Here is a 23,140-nt window from a genome sequence, read left to right as displayed (position 1 = left end):
CCTAGGTGTTCAGTTTGAGGCTTCCCTCAATGCAGATACTTATATCAACCAGGTAACCCAAAACTGTAAATACCATCTTCGCCTGGTTAAAATCATTTGTCCATACATAAGAGAAAAATTCTGCCATCATTGCCTGAGCAACTGTTCGGTCGAGGCTTGACTATTATAACTCGCTAATGATCGGAGCCTCTCTCTCCAACCTGAAAAAATGCCAGGTTCTCCAGAACGAGGCTGTACGCCTTGTTAAAAAGATCACCAGAAGGGTCAATATCTAAGAGCATAGAAGGGACCTTCATTGCCTACCGATAAAGGAACGCATAAACTTTAAAGCATGCACTCTGATACACCGATGCATCTAGCGTGTTATAAATAACATATCGTATGATATCATCTTTGGAACAGCTCCATCATACATTAAAGCATGGACTCCTGGCTACAATCCCGTCAGAACATTGTGCTCCTCCAACGAGATGCAGGTGCTCGGTCCAGCTTTCAAATGAGCTAGGGGCTTAGGAAGATGTTTCCCAGTAAAAGCGGCTAATCTGTGGAACTCACTACCCATCAGACTCGAGGTGAGCCTGACTTTCGCAAAGCTCTCAAAACTCACCTCTTCAAGTAACGAAACAAAGGTGTCTTTTACTTCTCGTTCCTGATCTTATCGTCCTGTCCCTTTTTGTTTGTACCGTTTGTGTAATTGTTGCGCCCCGATGCCTCTGTGCTGTTTGGGAGAATTCTCTCTTTAGGCTGAATTTCCCAACCTAGTGAGTCCCCCAGCAGCTTTGCTGGATTTCTGGAGTTTGTTTTTTTCTCCTGTCAAGAGTGAGACTCTTTTTTTCTCCCACTCTTGGACATGATTTATGGTGTTCCTTTGACCGTTAATGTGTTTTATGGGCTATGGGGTACTTTACTCCATAGGGTCTCATTTGTTTTTACTATGTGTGTTACACAGCACCCTCCGTGCAGTGACACAGGGGTGTCATAGTGACACCCCACCATAGACTCCATACCCTGGGACTGACTATTGGCTTTACTAGTCCCAAATTATTAACAGAAACCAGTATAAACCATCATATTGTGGACGTACTGGTCGGGGCAATTCGATTGCCCCGGGGTCTGTTAGTCGAGGGGGCACTTTTCCGTCCCACCTGATCGAGTTTTGGCTGGTGGCAGTGGAAACTACTTTTTATATTCGACCGTGAATATATTCCTATGGGATTTTCCCATTGTTCGAGGCTACCAACTTTAATTATTTAATTCTCATAGCCTCGAACATACCGCCGGTTTATTTATTTAATATTAATTCACCGGTTGGTATTTTTTGCCAGGACTAGATTCTAAAATGGCGTTTGTGTTCTCTTCTGTGACTCCAACCCAAGTCGAGCCCTTTGTTCCACTTTTTGGCGGGCTTCTCCACAGAAGCCTCCAAAAGTGGTGCCACTCTGTCTGGGTACCACAGAGGGTGTGGGAGGGGGTTTAGGCACCCTGGACTGAGTTACCTTGGTAACTCAAGTCGCACTCTTGTGTGATTGGCCCACCACTTGGCATGTTTGATTGACAGCTAGGCGGAGTGAATGGGGGTGTGCTGCATAAAGGCAGGGCTTTGGGGACTGGAACTTCAGAAGTCGCCACAGGACCGGAGAATCCGACGAGGGAGAAGCTCAGCCGACCTACCACGACGATACCAATGGTGGAGCCCTGCGGAACCGACTCACCACTTCCCGACGACAGAGAAGATCTCCCGGCTGGCGAGGCTTCTTCCTCTGACTGGTGGGCACAACCAGTTTACCTTCTTCTCTTTGCACCCCAGACCGGCTTGTGGTCGAATTGCACGTGCCAAGCACCCCGGCAACCGGATAGCCACTTACCACTGGACCGCGAATCAAAGGACCGCTCCTTTTACCTGAGAAACTCTGCGGCTGGTTTCTTCCCTGGCATTGCAACAGACTCCTGTCTTCCTCCCCGACGAGATCCTCTCTTCCCCCGGACGAAGCACCGACTTGCATCCGCTGCCAGGAACAACTGCCCCTGCTGGAGTATTCTCACCACTTTAAGGTACCGTGTCCGCCAGGCCTCCCTTTCTAAAGATTGCTACAAGGTAATAATAACCCCTTAACCTTCTGGACTGGGTTGGCCGCCTTGACCTTCTAACTGGTCCCTTTCTTTGGTCCAACTCTTTTTGAACCTTTTCAAGACTTTTGTGCACTGCAACCGTGTGACCTTGGACACATTTCGTTTGATCCTCTTAAAGTGGATCCAGCCTACTGAACTCTAACTTCACGGTTTTACTTTGCCTTCCTCTCTTGTTGTGTTCATGAAAAAGTGTTGAGATCTGTTTCAATTTATTCTCTGCTTTTCTCTCCCTTTTTAAAACGAACTATTAGAGTGCCATCTACGTTAAGCGCTCACCGCTGTCTGAAAATAAGTGGGGCTTTACTTAAGACTTGTCTAATATTCTTCTAAGGGAGTGTATATCTTTTAGTGACCGTGTTTTTGAATTGCTTACTATTAGTGCCTGTGTGTTTTTCTAGATGTGGTTTTAAATAAATAATTATATCTCTTTTACACCAAGCCCTGGTCAGTGTTTACTTGTTCTACTGTGTTCTTTTGACCTATTGTGAATACTCTGTATACTGCCTAACTCTTCTTGAGGGAAGTCTGACTGCTCAGCCACAGCTACCAAGTGAATCTGTGTGGTACAGACGGCTACCAAGTGGGTTTACTGCCAAACACCTGTAGTCTTAAATCTTTTGCAGTGGTCCCAGAGGGAACTGTACAGGTTTCTGCCTAACATGTGCTTTTGGCGCAGTATACAAATAAATAATCATTATAATAACTCCCACGACAAGCTACACCCAGAAAACGGTCTGGATCCTGGCCTCCCTCTCAAAAGACCTCAAGAGATGGAACCTGCTTGCCATTTCATGGCTGGGTCAAGTTGCCACACTGAAGGTGGTGACCCTTCCGAGAGTCCTCTACCTATTCCCAGCCCTGCAAATTGAGGTCCCCAAAGCTTTCTTTTTCGCGCTTCAAAGTGTAACTGAACAGTTTTTGGGTTGAAGGGTAAAAGGGCACACATATCACACCAACTTCTAATCGCACCCAAACAGAAGGGAGAAGGGAGCCACTGGTTTCCCAGACTTACTAGGAAGCGTCCCAGATTCTGATATTGCATCCATGGTTTAGCAGTGGCAGTAAGAAGTTACAGGTGGGCAGTGATAGAGCGGTGGTGAAGCACACCCTGTAGGAAGTGCTATTGCTTTCTCAGGCGGGTATTCCGGCACACATGTACCATAGACAAATCACAAAGCAGGTGGGGGACAATTGGGACAGACTAGTTAAGAAATATAACATCTCCTCGTTCCCCTCCACTTTCACTCTGTTATTAAAAAAAAACTCAATTTTCCCCAATGATATAACAGTGGGTGTTTCAGAGATGGCAAGTTGGGGGATGTCTTAAGTTGAGAGACTTGTTTGTAGGTCAGGAAAGTATGCCATTTACGTAATGTAAGGAACAAGTTACTTACCTGTAACTGTTGTTCTCGAGCAGGGGTCTGGCATGGATTCACATGCTCATGAATATTCCCCGTCAGGCTGGGAATCCTCAGTAAAGAAAAAACAGTATCAGTTTCGTTTCTGATCCGTCTTTCGTAGTAGTAACCAATCACTGACCTCTGAGTCATACTGACCACAGCCAATGACTGCCCTCTCTGGCAGCCATCTTCAGATTTGGTAGCACGTGAAGTGGGAGTATGAACAAGTGAAGAGCCGCAGAGGGGTAGGCGGGAGGGTTCGCATGTGAATCCATGCCAGACCCATGCTGGAGAACAACAGTTACAGGCAAGTAACTTGTTCCTTCTCCAGCATGGGGTCTGGCATGGATTCACATGCTCATCAAAATATGAGAATAAATAGCAGTACACACATGCACAACCACGGGGGGTGGCAAAAGGCTCAACATTAAGCAATACAAAAAACTCAACATTAAGCATCTCTTACCTCCTCACCAGGCTCACCTTAAGCGAACAGGTTGCGCAGCACTGCTTGGCCGACCCTGGACTCCTCCCTGGAATCCCGATCGACGCAGTAGAATCTCGTGAAGGTGTGCGTCGACCTCCACGTAGCAGCCCTGCAGATGTCCAGCAGGGGCACACCAGATAAGAACGCCGTAGTAGCAGCGATCGCTCTGGTCGAATGGGCTCTCGGACGGCCTGGCAGCGGTCGGTTAGCCAACAGGTGGCAGTGCATGATGCAGCCAGAGAGCCATCTGGAAATAGGAGACTTCGAGAGAGCCTTCCCTTGGTTCACAGGTCCAAAGTTCAAGAATAGCTGTGATGTCCTCCGAAAACTCTTCGTGCGGTCCACGTAGAACTTCAGCGCTCTAGCCACATCCAGCGAGTGCAAAGTCCTCTCAGCCGGCGACGAAGGAGACGGAAAGAAACCAGATAACACCAAGAGCTCGTTAAGATGGAAATCAGACGGCACCTTGGGCATAAAGGAGGGGTGCGTCAAGTACGGTGCTTTGCAGGATAGGGCCTGGATCTCTCCCACTCGTCGTGCGGAGGTAATGGCCACCAGGAATGCAGTCTTCCACGACACAAACTTCGTCGGTGCGGAGTGCATCGGCTCGAATAGGGGCCCCATGAGCCTGGTCACCACCACGTTAAGTTCTCACGCCGGGGCCGGGGCCTTCACCGGCGGGAACGACCGGAACAGTCCTTTCATAAACTCTTTTAGCAGTCGATGGGAACACAGAGGCGTCCGTCCTGTGGTTCTGGTATATCTGGAGATCGCCGCCAGATGAATCTTAAATGGAGGCATGGGCTAGCCCAGCCTTTGCCAGCGATAGCAGGTACGGCAGCACTTGAGGGGCCGTAATCCGTAGGGGGTTGATCTTCTGTGCACGGCACCAGATAGAGAACCTCTTTCACTTATGACCGTAGCATTTGAGAGTCGAGGACGCCCTGGCCTTTGCAAGAACCTCTCTGCAATCGGCCAGTATATCGTAGCCTCCAAACTCTAGCACTGCAGGAGCCAAGCCTGCAGGTTCAGCGACGCCGGGTCGTGGTGGAAGATGGCGCCTCCTTCTCTGGAGAGAAGGTCTGCGTCCGCCGACCGCTTGATGGGAGGGGACGTTGACAAGTCCAGAAGGTCCGGGAACCAGATCTGCCTTGGCCACGCCGGTGCAACGAGGATCATCCTGCACCGGGACCTCTTGAGCTGGTTGATGAGTCGAAGCAGCAACGGCAACGGAGGGAACGCATACAGGTATAGGCCGTCCCAGGGGAACGAGAACGCATCGCCCATGCTTCTCGGCTGGGGAAACCTGCTGGCGAACCTCTTGCACTTCGAGTTCGTCGCTGTTGCGAACAGGTCGATTTGGGGTTTGCCCCATCATAGGAAGAGTTGATCCACCTGATCCTGGCGCAGTTCCCACTCGTGAAACGCGCGCAGCTCCCTGCTGAGCGAGTCGGCAATGGTGTTTCTTTCTCCTGCCAGGTGGAAGGGAACCAGGAACATCCCCTGGGCGACCGCCCAGTGCCACAGATCCTGTGCCTCCTTGGATAGGGCTGGGGATCTGGTGCCTCCCTGCTTCCGTATGTAAAACATTGTCGTGGTGTTGTCCGTGAAGATCCGCACCACCTTGCGCGACGGGAGGAACGATTTGAGAGCCCAGAACACGGCTCGGAGTTGATGTGCAGGAGCCTCTCCTCCGGGAGCCAGAGGCCGCTTGCGTGGAGATCTCCGGTGTGGGCGCCCCAACCTTCCAGGGAGGCGTCCGTCATCACCGTCTCCCGGTGCGCCGGCGTCTGAAAGTCCTTGCCCGCCATGAGGTGCGCTCGAACGCCCCACCACAGAATCGCCCGCCGGAACACCTCGTTGAGGGGGACCCTGTCTTCGAAGGTGCCCGTCGCCTGCATCCAACGGGCGTCGAGAAATTCTTGAAGAGGGCACATCCGTAGTCTGCAGAGGCGCACCAGGTAGATGCAACAGGACATCATCCCCAGGAGGGACTTGATGGACCTGATGGACCTCACCCTGGCCATGTCCGTGGCTAGCAGGTGCTGCACCTTGCCTAGAATGGTCTTCGTCCGTTCTTCCAACGGTGCCGCCAGGCGCCTCACTGTATCGAGCTTCGCTCCCAGAAACAGGGCCCCCTGCGACGGCACCAGGTGGGACTTTGGGTAATTTATGGCGAACCCCAGGTCTGTGAGTAGCTGGACGGTCCTCGCAGTGTGTTCGACGGTGAGTTCCCTCGTCCTTGAGCGGATGAGCCAGTCGCCCAGGTAGGGGTAGACGTGAATCCCCTGCAGGCGCAGCCATGCCGCCACAGGTGCTAGGCACTTAGTAAAGACCCTGGGGGCCGACTTCAATCCGAACGGCAGTGCTCTGAATTGGTAGTGGCGTCTCTGGACGACGAACCTGAGGAACTTTGTGACTTTTGAGGATGGGAACGTGGAAGTATGCATCCTCCAGGTCCAACGACGATAGAAAGTCGCCTTCCTCCAGCTGTCCCAGTACGTGCTGGAGGGTGACCATCCTGAACTTTTGTGACCTGATGTATTTGTTCAAACGACGAAGGTCCAGGATGGGGCGCCAGCCGCCCGTCTTCTTCCTGACGAGGAAGTACCTTGAGTACACCCCGGAGCCCCGGAGTCTCTTCGGGACAAGCTCGATGGCGCCTTTCCTGAGCATCGCCCGTACTTCCAACAGCAGTTGCGGGACGGGACTTTCCTTCCTGGCCACAGGTGGAACGTGAGGGCACTTCTTCAGGAATTCGATATTGTCCTCTTGCCAGGGTATCCAGCACCCAACGGTCGGTGGAGATGGACTTCCACACGCCAACGAACTTCGTCAGCCAGCCTCCCACCGGGGTGCTTCGGTGGGGGCCCGAGACCACAGCAGGTTCAGTCCTGCTTGGTGGTGGTGGCCTTGCCGCCCTGGCCACCTTGCCGACGGCGGCGAGGCGCTCCCTGCTTGCCGCGACCCCTGTAGGCCTCCTGAGACGAGGAGCATGCCACCTGGCGGTAGGACGAGCCACCGCTGGATCCCTTGGAGGCACCCTGTCTGCCTCCGGAGCTCCGAAAGGGCTGTCGTTGCTGAAGGGCTCCTAGGGCGCGGGCCGTCTCCGTGTCCATCTTTATGGCTTGGAGGGATTCGTCCACCGCCTTCCCGAACAAGTTGCTGCCGTCAAACGGCATGTCCAATACCCTGGTCTGGACGTCCTGACGGAAGTTGGTCGCCCGGAGCCAACCCCGTCGTCGTAGGCAAACACCGTTGCCCAGCTGGCAGAACCCGGTATCGGCAATATCAGTTGCCACCGTTATGGTGTGGTCCGACGCCACCTCGCCTTCCTGAAGTATTTCCAGGGCCTCGGACCTCTTGTCGTCCGGTAGGAAGTCTAATATGGGGGCCAGCTTAAACCAGAGCTCCCTGTCTTAACGGGCCACGATCGCCAGGGCGTTGGCCGCTTTGATCGTCGTCGACGAAATGACCCGCCGCCCCATGGCGTCCAACTTCTTTCCCTCGCCGTCCGGCGGGGAATTCGACGTCGAGGCTCCTGACCCCGCCGCTTTCTTCTTCACCGCCGCCGAGACGACCGAGTCTGGCGTTGGCTGGGCCCTGAGGCACAGGGGAGCGGTTTCGGGGACCCGGTACTTCTTCTCGTACCGGTCCCGTTTGGCTGGTGCCGTGGAGGGGTTCTTGAGAACCGACAGGCCTTCCTCCCAGATGTCATCGATTAGAGGCACCGCGATGACAGTCTTCCTCTTGGCCTCCTGGCGCTGATAGAGGAAACCTTCCTTTTTCTGCTCCTCCGGGCAGAGCTGGAACAATTCGGACGCCCTGGCGATCATGGCGTGGAATGAGCCAATCTCGTCGGGCAGCGAGGCCCGTGCGACGGGAGACCCGTTCCGTCGTCGTCGCCCTCAGAACCCGCAGTCGAGCCCATCGCACCGTCATCTCCCGACTCGTGGGAGGATGAGGAAATGAAAGGAAAGGAGCCTTCAGCACCGGTTCCATTTCCATTCCATGTACGTGAAGGGAACCAGTGTCGCAGTGTGCCGCCAGAAGGTAAGTAAGGGGATGGGGGGGGGGCACGGGTGGTCCGAAGTGTCAGTGGGAGACTAAACCCATTTTTTTTAATCCCTTGTTCATTTCATATTCGGTTATTTCTCGATAATCCAGAGTGTGGATGAGCAGTTATTTTCTTTATATGAGAAATACAATCTTGTAATCCTTACAAGAGGTGCACCTAGCATTTTTCTTCAGAAGATGTCTTTTACTTGTCTGGTTGCTGGTGGTCTGCCCTACGGTGGTCTAGGGCTACAATGAGACCACACAGAACAGCACCAATAATTCAAGTTACTCAGTAAGTATACACAAATACCGTTATTTGTTAGGCCTTTACAAACACACTAAGCATATAAAAATCAAAGGTAAGTAATGTAATAAAAAAAGTACAAGTTACTTACCAACTGGTAACGTACTTTCGACTGGATGTTCCTCCAACATATTCCTCATCTTTGACACGTTAGATCCAGCTTCGGAAAATAAATCGTCAGAGGGCGGCCTGCATCGAGGGTGACGTCGTCGGGTGGTATAAGTAGTACGCATGGCACCCGTTGTCCTCAGTTCTGTTTTTCCGCTCCTTCAAGTGTTAACTGTTAGTACAGGCAGGCAGTAGTCAGCCATGTTAGAAGGAAAGCTGTAACAGCATGGGAAATTCAACAGAGGGGTAGGATGGAAGGGCAATGAGGAATATGTTGGAGGAACATCCATTCGAAAGAATGTTACCAGTTGGTAAGTAACTTGTTGTTCGAATGGATTGTGTCCTCCAACGTATTCCTCATCTTTGACAGACTCCCAAAGCAGTATACCAGACTGGAGGAGGATGGAGAATTGAGAATTGCCAATTTTCAGAGGGCAGAATAAAGTATCACCTTACCAAAAGCAACGTCCTAAGCATGGGAAGTATCCAAGCAATAATGCTTGGTGAATGTGTACAACGATGACCATGTTGGAGCATCACAAATGTTTTTAATGGGTACTCCCCTTTGCAGAGCTGCGGAAGAGGCCAAGCCCCTGGTAGAATGTGACCACAGACCCTCTGGTGGATCCTTGCCCACCAATCTCTAAAATTCTGAAATCCCAAGGATAAACCACCTTGACAAAGTCTGTTTAGAAACAGCTTGTCCCAATTTTCATCCAGTATACCCTATAAAGAGCTGGTCGTTCACTCTCAACTTGGACATCCTAGAAATATAGAAGCTTAAAGCTCTTTTAGGTTCCAATCTGTGGAGCCTGTCCTCCTCTTTACTGGGATGCGGTGGAAAATAAAACGTCAGCAGAAGAATGTTTTGATTTAAATGTCAATCCGATACAACCTTAGGCAGGAAGGGGTATTCACCCTTAACACAACCCTGTCCTTGTGGAATACGGTAAAGGGTGGCTTGGAAGAGTGCCTGCAACTCGCTCACTCTACGTGCAGACGTTAGAACAACCAACAGTAGGTTTTAATGGTTAATCTCAAGGGACATGTGTGAAAGGGTTCAAATTGTACATACATTAGGAATTTTAGAACCAGGTTAAGGTCCCATTCCTGAAAAGTAGAAGGTGGGAACACGTTTGAGCCCCTTCAGAAATTGAATTATCAAAAGGAATTTTGAAGTAGGAACATTCTTCCGAAGAGCGCTTGAATATGGAACGCACTGCCAGATAACCCTTAATGGTCCCAATGTGAACACCTTTGTGTGCTAATGAAAGCAGAAAGGATAGCGCATCCAGAGTAGAACATAGAAAAGGATCAACATTCTTTTCTCTGCACCAGTCGCAGAACTTATTCCGACAACAACGGTACAGAGAATTTGTTGCTGGACTTCTTGCGGAAAGCAACACCTCCATCACGTCATCCGGGAGGTCCCAATCCTTGTATCTCAACCTTTCAGAAACCACGTGTGAAGTTTGAGAGTGTAGACCTCTGGCTGGGGAACCTGACCCTCCCCTTGCGAGAGAAGATCCTCTATTGGCGGAAGATGTATCGGAGGACAGATTGTCATGTACAGAAGGTCTGGGTACCACGACCTCCTGGCCCATTATGGGCAATTAGGATCATGTGGCTTCCGAACCATCTCAACCTCCTAATTACTTGAGGAATGATGGGGATTGGCGGGAACACGTATAGTAGCGGAAAATCCCAATCCACCACAAATGCGTCTCCTAGAGCTCCTCTCGGAGGAAATTCCCTTCAGCAGTATGATATGATATTTTATTTAAATCGCGCTCACACACAGGTGTTTCAGAGCGCGACAAGGCAAGGGAGGGCAACAGTGGAGAACAAAACAACGATCTTACTAGGCCCAGTGACATTGAAAACGTACAAGTGCGCGGGGGAGAGGAAAAGTGCATGGAAGGGAGGGAGAAAGTGGAAAGTGCAGAGCAAAGGAGAAACAGGATAAATAATAATAAAATAAATAAATAATAAAATCAGCACAAAGTGGTAGTGCAGCCAAGTGGCAAGTGCTAGGTTTGAGGCAGCAGATCAGGTGGGTCTGATAAGTGCATGAGGGGGGGAGGGAATGGGGGGCTGTATGAGTACAGATACAAACCCCAGTGCAAGGGGTGGCCCGGAGGCAGTGGGGTGGGGTGGCAGGTGAGCAGGAACCTGGGACCAGAGGACAGAGGGTGTCCCGATGCAAGGTGCCAAGGTCCTGATCTTACCCCCACTAACATCTCCCTTTCCCTCTCTCTCCTCTGCCCCTCCATACTCCCTCCTCACCTCTGCATTATTGTAAATTGTTCTTTACACTGTTTTCAAGTTATGATTAAATTTCTATATTATGCTTGATGTATTTTGCGTGTTCTCATGTAAAGCACTTTGGATTAAAGGGCTATATAAATTCAATAAAATACAAATACAAGAGAGAGCAGATCAGCAGGGGAGAGGTGGGGGCAAAGGCAGAGGCAAAGAGGAAAGTCTTGAGGTGCTTCCGGAACCGGAGATGGTTTTCCTCAAATTTTAGAGAGTGGCAGGCAGGCTGTTCCAGAGGGAGGCCCCAGTACCTTTCGCACTTCCGGCTGATTGCAGTCAACAGGTCTACTTGAGGGATTCCCCAAAGGTTGACCACAGTTTACTAGTGACAAGGCCCGGAGAGTTCGCAAATTGCTCCATGCTAGCATCAAGATGGATAGCCTCCTTCTTGGGCCCTCGAATGGTAAGGATATGCGTGGGAAGCAATCAATCCACTCCCATCTCTCAAACTTGTGGAGTCCCACAGGGTTCTTGTCTGTCGCCACTGCTTTTTAATTTGTATATTCGTCCCCTCCTTGATCTTCTTAGTAAACTTGAGTTCAATATACAAACTACGCAGACGACACTCAAGTCGTCATACAACTAAGTGGCTTGTATAAGAACGATGTTGAAACTATCAACAGCATCTACAAAGCCATAGAGGACTGGATGGCCTGCAACTCCCTAGCTTTGAACAACAAAAAAACTGAGCTCATGATAGTGTCCTCTAAGAACACCCGGAATAAACCTGATTCTGACTATGCCAACTTCCCTATTGCCGAAAATACCATCACTGTCCAAAGGAAAGTTAAGACCTTGGGAGTGGTTCTGGATGAGCAGCTATCCATGAAGTCTGTCTCCAACATCAGGTCCAGTTGTGGATTGATTAACAAACGTATCAGCTATATTCGCCCTTTCATTACAGCGGAAAACTGTGCTCTCCTGTCTACATCATTGATAAACTCCAGACTGGACTATTGTAACAGTCTTTCGAGGGGATTGTGTCCTCCGACATATTCCACATCTATGACAGTAATACCACAGCTGTGCTGCTTCGGAAATTTCTCAGGCGTAGGTGTCCTGCGTCGATGACGTCGATACGCTGTCCCTCGAGGGCCTCCGTCGAGAGTCAACATCACCGGATGTTATATATAGGATGCATGTAGCATCAATTCTGTTTTTTCCGCTAACGTGTTTGCACTCGATTCTTCTACTTCGTTTGCGAAAGTTTGAGAAAATGTCTTCATCTTCTTCTACCCCGAAGTCGGCCTTTAAAAAAGTGTCGGGACTGCAGTTTCAAGATGTCCATCACGGACCCGCACAACGTCTGCCTCTGGTGCCTCGGCGAAAGCAACGCCAGCGACGACTACCAGTCCCTGACATCGAAGGCGTTGCGGGAGCGGAAGAAGAAATTAACGATAGGTAGGGTGTCTAAGCCCCATAAGTCGAAATCTGCTGGGCTTTCGACCAACGACTCGAGGGGCGACTCTCCACGTCGGCGTAAATCCAGGGGGTCTCGGTCTCGAAGTGGTTCCCGCCATTCCTCCGCCTCTTCTAGGCAGTCTAGGAAGTGCCGCAACAGGTCGCCTTCCCCATCCTCGTCGGAGGACTCTGCCAGAAGGCGGTTGACTTGTACCACCAAGTCTTCGTCGCCGGCCGAATTGGATGCATTCCGCCAGCAAATGGCAATTTTCGAATCGCAAGGCACCGTTCCACCCGTGCCTTCGAGAGAGCCGGCAAGGAACGAGCTAGGACCACCGCTCGCACGTCTTCGGGCTCGGCGCTCGGTGCGATCATCGGGAGCCGTCGAGGTCCCGATCGGACAAGGTTGATCGCCATAGCCATGCCAGGTGCCGGTCCTCAACGCCGTCGAGACTGTCGGAGGCCTTCCAAGAAGTCATTGATGCCATCAGCGCTGAGGCCGTCTAAGGACAATCTCGGGGCTCCAGCCTCGAGGCAGTTGTCCAAGTCATCGGCGCCTCGGTCGAAGTCGATTCCATCAGCGCTCTCGACGCCTTTTGTGGAGGTTTTGACGGAGATGCCCCGAAAGCTGTGGAGACTCTGTGGAAGGCTGTAAGTCTGTGAGGCCTATTTTTGAGCCCTTCTCTGTTCCCCCACCCAGATTGGATTTATTCCAACCATTGGATGATATTTCAGAGGTCGAAAAAGGGTCTGATGAGGGGATGGTTCTGCCTCCTGATGTCCCCGATAACCTGTTGTCTGGTCACAGTCAGATGGAAGAACTCAGTCAGTCCCTGCATGACGCCAGTGGGCTTGATACCTCTCCGGAGGTGGAGTTTGGCAGGCCTGAGCCTGGTACACATGACGAATCCTCATATGGCTTTGCAAAGAAGGGTGGCAGCGGCTTCGACTACTCCGGGCAGTCTCCCGGTAGTGAATAAGTCGCTTCCGAAAAAATACCGTCCAGCCAGTGGCGACCCCTGCTACTTGTCGATGCACCCTACTCCGGAGAGTTTGGTGGTGCAGGCGGCTCCGGCCCCTGCAAAGCAGGCTGTGTACCCTACCATCCCTCCTTATAGGGACGATAAGCGCTTTGATGGTTGGGCGTAGAAGGTATTTTCTTCTGGGGGTATGGCTTTGAAAGCAGCCAACTCTGCTTGTGTATTGGCAAGATTCACTCACACTCTGTGGAATTGTGTATCTTTGGCGGCTGAGCGTATTCCCGAAGGGGAGGAACGGTATGGTTTTCTAGCCATCGTGCAGGACGGCAAGGATGCCATGTGTGAAGCCGTTCAGTCGGGTTTGGACATGGCAGACTGTCCGTCGGTCCATGGCTGCAAGCGCCGTGATACACAGATTTGCGCGGTTGCGGAAGTCGGGGTTTGCTCCTGATGTGCAATGCCGGCTTCTCAACATGCCCTTTGATGGTGTCCATCTTTTTGGCAGCAAGGCTGATGAGAGCCTTGAGAGGTTGCAGACCTCCAAAGCTGCAGTCAAGTCTTTGGGCGCTGCAGTAGGTCAAACTCTGCCTTTTTGTCCTAGGGGACAGCAATGGAGGGGAGGTTCCTTTCGGTACTACTCTTCCTTTGGTAGATCGAGAGGAGCTGCCAGTCAAAGGGGCCAATTTAGGAGTACCCGAGGTGGAAAGCAGCTCGGGCAGTTGCCTCTTTGCCCTCAGGCACTGCCGCAGCCGTGTCCGCTCAGTCATGAGGCCATGTCCCTTGGTTCGCCGGTTGGGGGCAGACATGCGCAGCATCTTGGAGAAAGGCATGCCATTACTTCAGATGTGTGGGTTCCGGAGATCATCACCCACGGCTACTGTCTCCCCTTTCGGCAGAGGCCTCACGACAATCCACCGGGGAAGCTCTCTTTGAAGAGTCTGGATCGGCTCCATGCGCAGGAAATCCTATTCCTGCTGGAGAAAGGCGCCATAGAACTGGTGCCTGCAGCGGAGAGGAACAAGGGATGGTATTCCCCTTATTTTTTGATCCTGAAAAAAGATGGGGGATTGAGACCCATCATGGACTCGCTTTGGCTGAACAAGCTCCTCAGGACACACAAGTTCAAGATGGTCACTCTTTCTGAAGTCCTCCAGGCCCTTCAACTTCAGGATTGGTTGGTGTCTCTCGACCTCAAGGATGCTTACTTTCATGTGCCGATTCATCCCAAGCACAGAAAGTACCTGAGGTTTGCGGTTGGTGACTCGCATTTTCAGTTTCAGGTCCTGCCGTTCGGATTGACCTCCGCCCGAGGGTCTTTACCAAGCTGATGGTAGCAGCATATCTCAGGAAAGGGGGGGAATTCACGTCTACCCCTATCTGGAAGACTGGTTGATCAGGGTGTGCTCTCCCGAGCAAGCCCTGGATCATCTGTCCTTCACCTGCCACTCCCTTCACAAGCTGGGCTGCTCCCTCAACTTAAAGAAGTCCCATTTGACACCTACCCAGCGGCTTCAATTCATCGGAGCTGTGCTCGAGACATCCCTGGGGCTGTGTTCGCCTCTCAACATGAGGGCTCATCACATTCTGCAGATGGTACACAAATTTCAACGTGCCCAGAGTCTCCCGGCGTTCGAGTTCTTAAGGTTGCTCGGCCTCATGGCATCCTGCATTTTCGTGGTGCAGAGGCCAGGCTGCGGATGAGATCTCAGCAGTGGGCTCTCAAGATGCAGTGGTTGCAGTTCTCCGGCAGGATGTCGAACCCCGTTCAGGTTCCACCCTCGGTCGCCCAGGATCTTCTGTGGTGGGCCGTCGAAGGAAATCTGTTGAAGCAAGCACTGTTTTGGCAACCGTGGCCGGAGGCGAGAATCGTGACGGACGCATCCCTCACGGGGTAGGGAGCTCATACCAACGAGTTGACTGCCAGCGGCCATTGGTCTCCGTCGGAGTCAAGACTCCACATCAATCTGTTAGAGGTGCGGGCCATCAGGCTAGCCCTGAAGGCTTTTCTGCCATCTGTGCGGGGGAAGAATGTCCTGATTATGCCAGACAATACAGTGGCCATGCACTACCTCAACAAAAAGGGGGGTGGGGGGAGGTAGGGTCACTCCCGTTGTACAGGGAGGCTATGCAGCTCTGGTTCTGGGCCATTCAGCAGTAAATTTCAATCTCGCAGTTCATCTGGCCGGAGACGAAAACGCGGCGGCGGATGCTCTGAGCAGGCAGAGCACAGTCTCTCACGAGTGGGAGCTTGCTCAGGAAGTTCTTTTGGAGATCTTCGCCCTTTGGGGAACCCCGCAAGTGTATCTCTCTGCCACCAGTGTCAACAGGAAGTACGAGAGATTCTGCTCGCAGGAATTTCATCCAAGAGGAGCCTTAGGGGACGCGTTCGTAGTGGAGTGGTCCTTCCCACTGCTGTACGCGTTCCCTCCAGTCCCCATCATTCCGCAAGTGTTGCGCAGGTTGCGAAGGTTCGGTTCCCGGATGATCCTCATTGCTCTGGAATGGGCCAGGAGCACGTGGTACCTGGACCTTCTAGACATGTCCATCTGCCCTCCACGGCGTCTTCCCCACTGAGACAATCTGCCAAGTCTCTCAGCCTTCATGCTTGGTATCTGAAAGGCTAAAGTATAAGGATTGGGGACCTTCCCGAAGACGTGATGGAGGTGTTGCTTTCGGCCAGAAGGCCCGCAACAAAATCCCTGTACCGTTGCCGTTGGAGAAAGTTCAGCGACTGGTGCAGGGCAAAGAATGTGGATCCTTTCCAATGTTCGATTCCTGTGGTTTTGTCTTTTTTGCTTTCTTTAGCCCACAGGGCAAGTAGGTACCAATAAGGGTTACCTGGCGGTGCTGTCCATATTTAAGCGCTCGTCTGAGGAATGTTCTTATTTTAAGATCCCTTTGATTTCTCAGTTTCTTAAAAGGGCTAACTAACGTGTTTCCACTGTCGCCTTTCCAGGTGCCGGGATGGGATTGGAATTTGGTTTTAAAGTTCCTAATAGGAGCTCCGTTTGAGCCCTTACATTCTTGTCCATTGAGTCTGTTGTCCTTTAAAACAGTATTTTTTGTTGTGGTTACTTCCGCACACAGAGTGAGTGAGTTGTAGGCACTTTCCGCCAAGCAACCTTTCACGGTGTTCCATAAGGACAGGGTTGTCCTTAGGGTTCGTCGTCCTTTTCTTCCGAAGGTTTGTGTCGGAATTTCATTTAAGCCAGAAGGTGATTCTTCCGGCGTTTTATCCTTCTCCGCATCCTGGTAAGAGGAGAGGCTCCATAGGTTGGATCCTAGGAGAGCTTTGAGTTTCTATCTCTCACGGATGTCCCGGGTCACAATGGACGATCAGCTCTTTCTTGGTCAGGCTGTTTCCAAGCAGACCTTGTCCAGGTGGATCATTTTGACGATCTCCGAGTGTTACCGGTTGGCGGGTAAGGACCCTCCAGTAGGCTTACGGGCTCACTCTACTAGAGGTATGGCTGCCTCCACTGCTCCACAGAGGGGTGTTTCGATTGGCAATATTTGCGAAGCAGCTACATGGGCCTCTGTCCATACTTTTGTGAGACACTATGCCTTGAACTCCATCCATGGGCCGGATTTGGCCTTTGGCAAGGCAGTCCTTTACTCAGCAATTTAATTGGGCATTCTAAATTTGTAAATTCTTTTCCCACCTCCACACGTTGGTACTGCTTTGGGAGTCTGTCATAGATGTGGAATATGTCAGAGGACAAAATCCCCTCGAAGAACAAGTTACTTATCTTACCTGGTAACGTTCTTTCGATGGGATGTTCCTCCGACGTATTCCACATCGAACCCTCCCAGCCTGCCCCTCTACAGAATTTCTTATGCGATTGCAGCTTACGTTTCTGCAAGGCTTTCTGCAGTCATACTGGCAGGAGATTGGTGCCACACGTTCTGGGGAAAAAGACTACAACTGAGGCTACGGGCGTCGTGCATCCTATATATAACATCCGGTGACATCGACTCTCGACGGAGGCCCTCGAGGGACAGCGTATCGACGTCATTGACGCAGGACGCTGAAAAGATTTCCGAAGCAGCACAGCTGTGGTCATTACTGTCATAGATGTGGAATACGTCGGAGGAATATCCCATCGAAAGAACGTTACAAGGTCAGATAAGTAACTTGTTCTTTGTCTGGCACTACTGTCACCAACATTCAATCTCTACAGGTGGCTCAGAACAAAGCTGTGCGCACCATATTCAATCAATCTCGTCACACTCATATCTCCACCTTCAGGAAGAAGCTACACTGGCTTCCTGTAAAACATTGCATAACACACAAAGTGCTAGCGACAACAAACAAGTGCTTGTCCCTCAGCAATCCCACCTATCTGCCTGAACGTATTAGTATCAAGTCCAATGGAAGAAACCTTCGTTCTTCCACTGCTACTCTCTCTGATCACCCCAGATTTAAGATAGCTAAATTTGGGGGCACCACCCTTGACGTCCTGGGTCCCCTTCCCTGGAATGCCCTACCAGCTGGGATTCGACAGATCCAAAACTATTCCGTGTTGAAGCAAGCCATAAAGACCCACCTTTTCAACCTGGAGTAACCCTCCACGGCCTCACTCTCTTTCTACAGGTCATGTTGTGTGTCTTGTCTTTTGTGCGCCCTGAGGCCTAGAGGCATGCAGCGCGTAATAAGAATTTAAATAAATAAAGACTTCCTGAACTAGTTCCCACTTGTGGGAGACTGTGCTTTGCCTGCTCAGAGCGTCCGCCATCATGTTCTCCTCCCAGACTAGGTGAACTGCTGATAGGGAGATTCCTTCTTGAATTGTCCAGTACCAGAGCTGCATTGCTTCTCTGCACAGTGGTAGTGACCCTACACCACCTCTTTTGTTGAGGTAATGCATGGCTATTGTGTTGTCCGTCATTATCAGGACATTCTTTCTTCATACAGAGAGCAGAAAGGCCTTCAGTGCTAGTCCGATTGCCCTCAGCTCCAAAAGGTTGATGTGTAGTTTGGACTCCGATGGAGACCAACGACCGTTGACTGTCAGATTGTTAGCGTGGGCTCACCACCCGCGAGTGAGGCGTCCGTCACTACTGTAATCTCCGGCCATGGTTGCCAAAAATGTTCACCCTTCAGAATATTGTCCTTGCATGTCCACCACAGAAGATCCTGTGCGACCCTGCTTGGAACCTGAAGTAGGTCGGTCATCTTTCCTGAGAACTGGGACCATTGAGATCTTAGAGCCCAATGAAGGGATCTCATTCTCAGGCTGGCCTCTGGCACCAGAAAAATGCAGGATACCATGAGGCCAAGCAACCTCAAGAATTCGAAGGCACGAAGATTCTGGGCACTCAGAAATTTGGAAACCATAAGAAGAATGTCTTGCGCCCTCACCTTGGGTGGCGAGCACTTCCCCAAGGATGTGTCTAATACAGCCCTGATGTACTGGAGCTGCGGGTAGGGGTCATCTGTGACTTCTTGAAATTGAAGGAGAAGCCCAGTCTGTGAAGGGAGTGGCGTGGCAGGTCACTCAGATGATCCAAGGCTTGCTTGGGAGAACACGCCCTGGTCAGCCAATCGTCCATGTAGGGGTAGACATGAATCCCCCCCTCTCCTGAGATGCGCTGCCACCACCACCATAAGTTTGGTGAAGACCCTTGCAGCAGAGGTCAACCCAAATGGCAGGACTCAAAACTGATAGTGCAAACCACCAACGGCAAACCTCTGGTATTTTCTGTGCTTGAGATCGATTGGCACATGAAAATAAGCATCCTGAAGCTCCAATGACACAAACCAATCCTGTAATTGGAGGGCCTGAAGGATCTGAGAAAGTGTGACCATCTTGAATTTGTCCTTCCTGAGGAACTTGTTCAAGTATCTCAATTCCAAGATGGTTCTCAGTCCCCCGTCTTTCTTGAGGATCAAAAAATATGGGTAATACCAACCCTTGTTCCTCTCCGCTACAGGTACTGGTTCTATAGCACCTTTCTCTAGCAGGGTTAATATTTCCTGCACAAGGAGCGGATCTGGAATCCGCAAAGAGTGTTTCCCTTGTGGATTGGTGTGAGGCTGCGTTATGAATGGGAGGCAGTAACCCGAGCCCAAGCATCTGAAGTAATGGCTCACCATTCTTCGTGATGCCGAGACAGTCTGCCCCCACCCGCGATTTGTGACGCAAGCTCTCAAAGTGGTTTTGAAGCGGTTGCTGCAGCTGCTGATGGCAAGGTAGCTGCAGCTGGAGCTGGCTTGGCACCTCTATCTTGTCCACCACGAGGGAATTTCCGCTGGCCTCTTTGACTGGCCATTCATCTCGCTTTTCCAAATGAGGAATAGTAGCGAAAAGATCGCCCCTTCCATAGCTGTCCCACCGAACGAAAAGGCAGAGGTTGCCTAACAGCGGCCCCTAAAGATTTGGCAGTCGCCTTCGACGTCTGCAACCTCGCAAGGCTTTCGTCGGCCTTGCTGCCAAAAAGGTGAGACCCGTCAAATGGCATGATGAGAAGACAAGCCTGCACATCCAATGCAAAACCTGACTTGCGCAACCATGCAAATCTGTGCATCATGGTGCTCGTGGCGATGGACCTGCTGACACCATCTGCAGTATCCAATCCATACTGAAGGGACTCTCACATGGCTTCCTTGCCGTCCTTAACAATTGCCAGGAAGCCATTCCTTTCATCCCGCTTGTGGAATATGCTCGGCCGACATGGATATGCACTCCCACAGAGTGTACAAAAATGTTGCTAAGGCACATGTGGAGTTGGCCGACTTCAGGGCCATACTCCCAGCTGAAAAACTTCTGTGCCCATCCATCCACACGCTTGTCGTCCCTATCAGGAGGGATGGTAGGGTACGCTGCCTTGTTCGAGGTTGCTGTGGCTGCCTGTAACACCAGACTCTCCGGAGTGGGGTGTTGGGACAGGTAGCCGGAGTCGCTACTGGAAGGGCTATATTTCCTTGTAAGGGATTTGTTCAAATCCAGATTGGTGTTTGGGGTCTCCCTATTTTTAGCCACACCTTTTTTGCAGAGCCACATGGAATGGTAATCTAGGATCTGTAGTTGGACATTCGTCTAGAATATCAGTCAGATCATCCTGAACAAACTGTACCGGGGTCTAGCCCAGCCCAGATACTCCACCACTCTAGACATCAGTTGCCGGTATGAGGAATCTGCTTGCTCCCCAGGTTCTGGTCTGCCAAACTCCAATTCAGGAGAAGTATCAATGCCACTGGCATTATGGAAGGTATCACAAAGATCTTCCATCTGGATCTCCTCTGATATGAGGCATTCCGGCACATTGGGGGTCCCATAATGGAGCCCAAGAAGGGCATCCTCCCCATCTGATCTTTCCTCATCCTCAAAGATGGAAGAGAGGGATTTGAAAAAAATCCTTCTTGGCAGAGGAGTGAAAGTTTTTTCAGGAACACTCACAGGTTTTGGTCTTAGCCTTTTTATGAGTTTCCTCAGGTTCTGGGGGCTGAACTGACAGAACCAGCAGTTTCGTCGTCGACTGCTTCGGCGTCGATGACTTAGATAACGTCAACAAATCGATGTGCCCCATCGACGGTTTTGACTTTGAGGGTTCTACAGGCTTCAAAGGCGTTGATGATCTTGAATGCTCACCATGTCTCGAGTGATTTTTATTCGATCGAGGCCTCGAGGGCTCTCGATGTGAATCACGCCGAACACCCGGGCTCGAGGGTGTGCGAGTGTTAGGTTGAGACCGCTCCCTGCCGGCTTCAATAGAAGGCACGGACGAAGCCTTACGCTGTTTTTCAAATATCTTTAGCATTTCTAAGCGGAATGCTTCCCCCACTCCGCAGGCGTCGACTGTTTAGTGGGGCATCTTACCTTCTCTAGAATCTCGCCTGATGAGAATAAAGAGGAATGGGACCAGTGGTGCCTCCTCCTCGATCGCTTCGCCAAGGACCAAGAATGGTGTGTGCCACTACGAGACCTTGATCGTTTTTCATCTTTCTTCCGTCGAGGAGAGGGGTCTCTCGACTGGACAGTTGAAGAACGATCCGGTCAGGTTTTACAGGGTTTGGATAACTTCCCTACCTGCAACTGCCCCTTTCGTTCTCGTAAGGCTTTTCCCGTCATAGCCTGACATTTTTAGCAGGAACGATGCAGGTCCGTGATGCACATTTTGGAGTCACACTCCTTGCACCCGGAACGAGGGGTTGTCGGAGTGGAGGGCAAAGACATTTTGTCGAAGAAAAACTGCACAATTTGGAAACGACGCAATCAATTTTAAACGTGGCGCGCCAAGTTTCTTGAAGCAAACACGTATGCGGAAAAATGGAACTGAGCCCAATGGGTGCCGTGTGTGCTACTTACACCACCCGATGATGTCATTCTCGACGGAGGCCAGATGATGTCATTCTCAACGGACATCGACTCAACAACATCGACGTAGGGCGCTCTCTGATGATTTTCTTTTCCGAAGCAGGACCCAACGTGTCAAAGATGAGGAATACATTGGAGGACACAATCCATTTGAAATGCAAATATATATATGTACGACACACACACACACACACACACGCACACACCTCTCACAGAATTACAGAGATTGTTCCAACAGAGGTCAGGCAGTGACAGACGATATTTCAGTGGTGAACACAGAAGCAGCCCCAGCACAGCGTCCCTTGTTGTGAGATGCCTTAAAATGTGAGGACAGGTGACTTATGGCATTAGCTGAAAATCTTGCAAGTCCCAAAGCTCAGCTCGGGATGCCAATGGTTGCAGCAAGGTAGCCCGGAAGGGACCTGCTCAGTCCACCAGGTGGTCCAAGGACACCACAGAAGGCTTCAAAGACGTGGATCCTCAAGCAGGGTTCGAGACTGGCTATCCCACCGGTCCAAGGGACGAAGCACTGACAAGGGTCTTCTGAGATCAAGCATAGGAGCAGGGCATCACCGACCCAATTACTAGAGTCGATGCTCTTCAGCTGCAGGAGTTGTCCTCAGGTTATCAGCAGGCTGCTCTTTTTCCTACAAGTCTTGGTTCCAACGATCAGTCGAATTACTCAGGAGCCCTCCTTTCATCAAGATTCCGGAATCCACTAGTCCTCAAATCCGTTCAGAAAAAGTCATTCGGGCGCCAGATGATGTGGACTGGGACCAGACAGTCGCAGCCCCATCCTCGGACTCACACACACAAAACCCAGTTGCCAGCGAAAGCAATAGCTTTCACCGGTAAAGGAGTTATGTATGGCATTTCCTGAACCTTGGCACACCCATTTTGGGGGGCTAGTCACCTTTGGTAGCCATTTGCATTAAATGCAAAAGTGCACGAGACAAAAATCACAAAAAATGAATACCCTTTACTTGTAATGATGCCAAAGTAGTTGCCTTGTTCTCCTTACGATAAAAAAAGGTATACACAAAATAGCTACGAGGTTTCGTTAGGCTGAAATGGGCCAAAAATTAAAGGAAACATAGAGCAATGAAAAACATCAGCATGTACACTGCAGTGTGTTGGTGTAATGCAAGAAGATTTTTAATTCAGGCCTTGTTGAAATGCACACCTCACATACTATGCTCACAATTGGACTCATAAATATTAGCGAAAAATATTGTAATCTGTTCACATGAGACAAATGTTTCTTACCTGGATAACTTTCCAACAGCTGAATATGCCACAGACAGCAATTTAGGGTCCTTGAAAGAAATGGAAGAAAAACAATCTTTACAAATATATTTCTCAGTACCATGGTCCGCAGATGTAAACTGAAAATAAACATAGTTTTCGACAACTGTTTTCTGTTCCTTTTTAGCATCTTTCAAAAAAGAATATAACCACCTATAATAAAAGTACATTAATGCCATAAGAGCTTACAAGTTCCAATAGACTTACTACGTGGATATCTTCTGTAGAACGGTACCATTTTAGTTACACTGTCCACCATGGGAGTAAATTACAATGTAGTTTACATCACCGTTTTAGCCCATCTATATAGTACTGTTGCTTTTGAGAAG

The 23,140-nt window shown here is 50.6% G+C and overlaps 1 protein-coding gene across 2 annotated transcripts in view; it reads right to left on the bottom strand.

Moving 5' to 3' along the window:
* The window catches only part of ECPAS (Ecm29 proteasome adaptor and scaffold), a 3,148,361-nt gene that overhangs the window by 2,542,766 nt on the left and 582,455 nt on the right, over nucleotides 1-23,140 (bottom strand). For both annotated transcript variants that reach the window (XM_069630810.1, XM_069630809.1), the window contains exon 12: nucleotides 22,773-22,822. In XM_069630810.1, coding sequence (XP_069486911.1) covers nucleotides 22,773-22,822 — 50 coding nt within the window. The remainder of the gene's footprint in view (nucleotides 1-22,772; nucleotides 22,823-23,140) is intronic.

The sequence above is a fragment of the Ambystoma mexicanum genome, chromosome 6q, assembly GCF_040938575.1.
Source record: "Ambystoma mexicanum isolate Mex_15411 chromosome 6q, UKY_AmexF1_1, whole genome shotgun sequence".
Lineage (NCBI taxonomy): Eukaryota > Metazoa > Chordata > Amphibia > Caudata > Ambystomatidae > Ambystoma > Ambystoma mexicanum.
The sequence above is the reverse complement of the archived record's forward strand: the minus strand, read 5'-3'. Positions and strand labels throughout refer to the sequence as shown.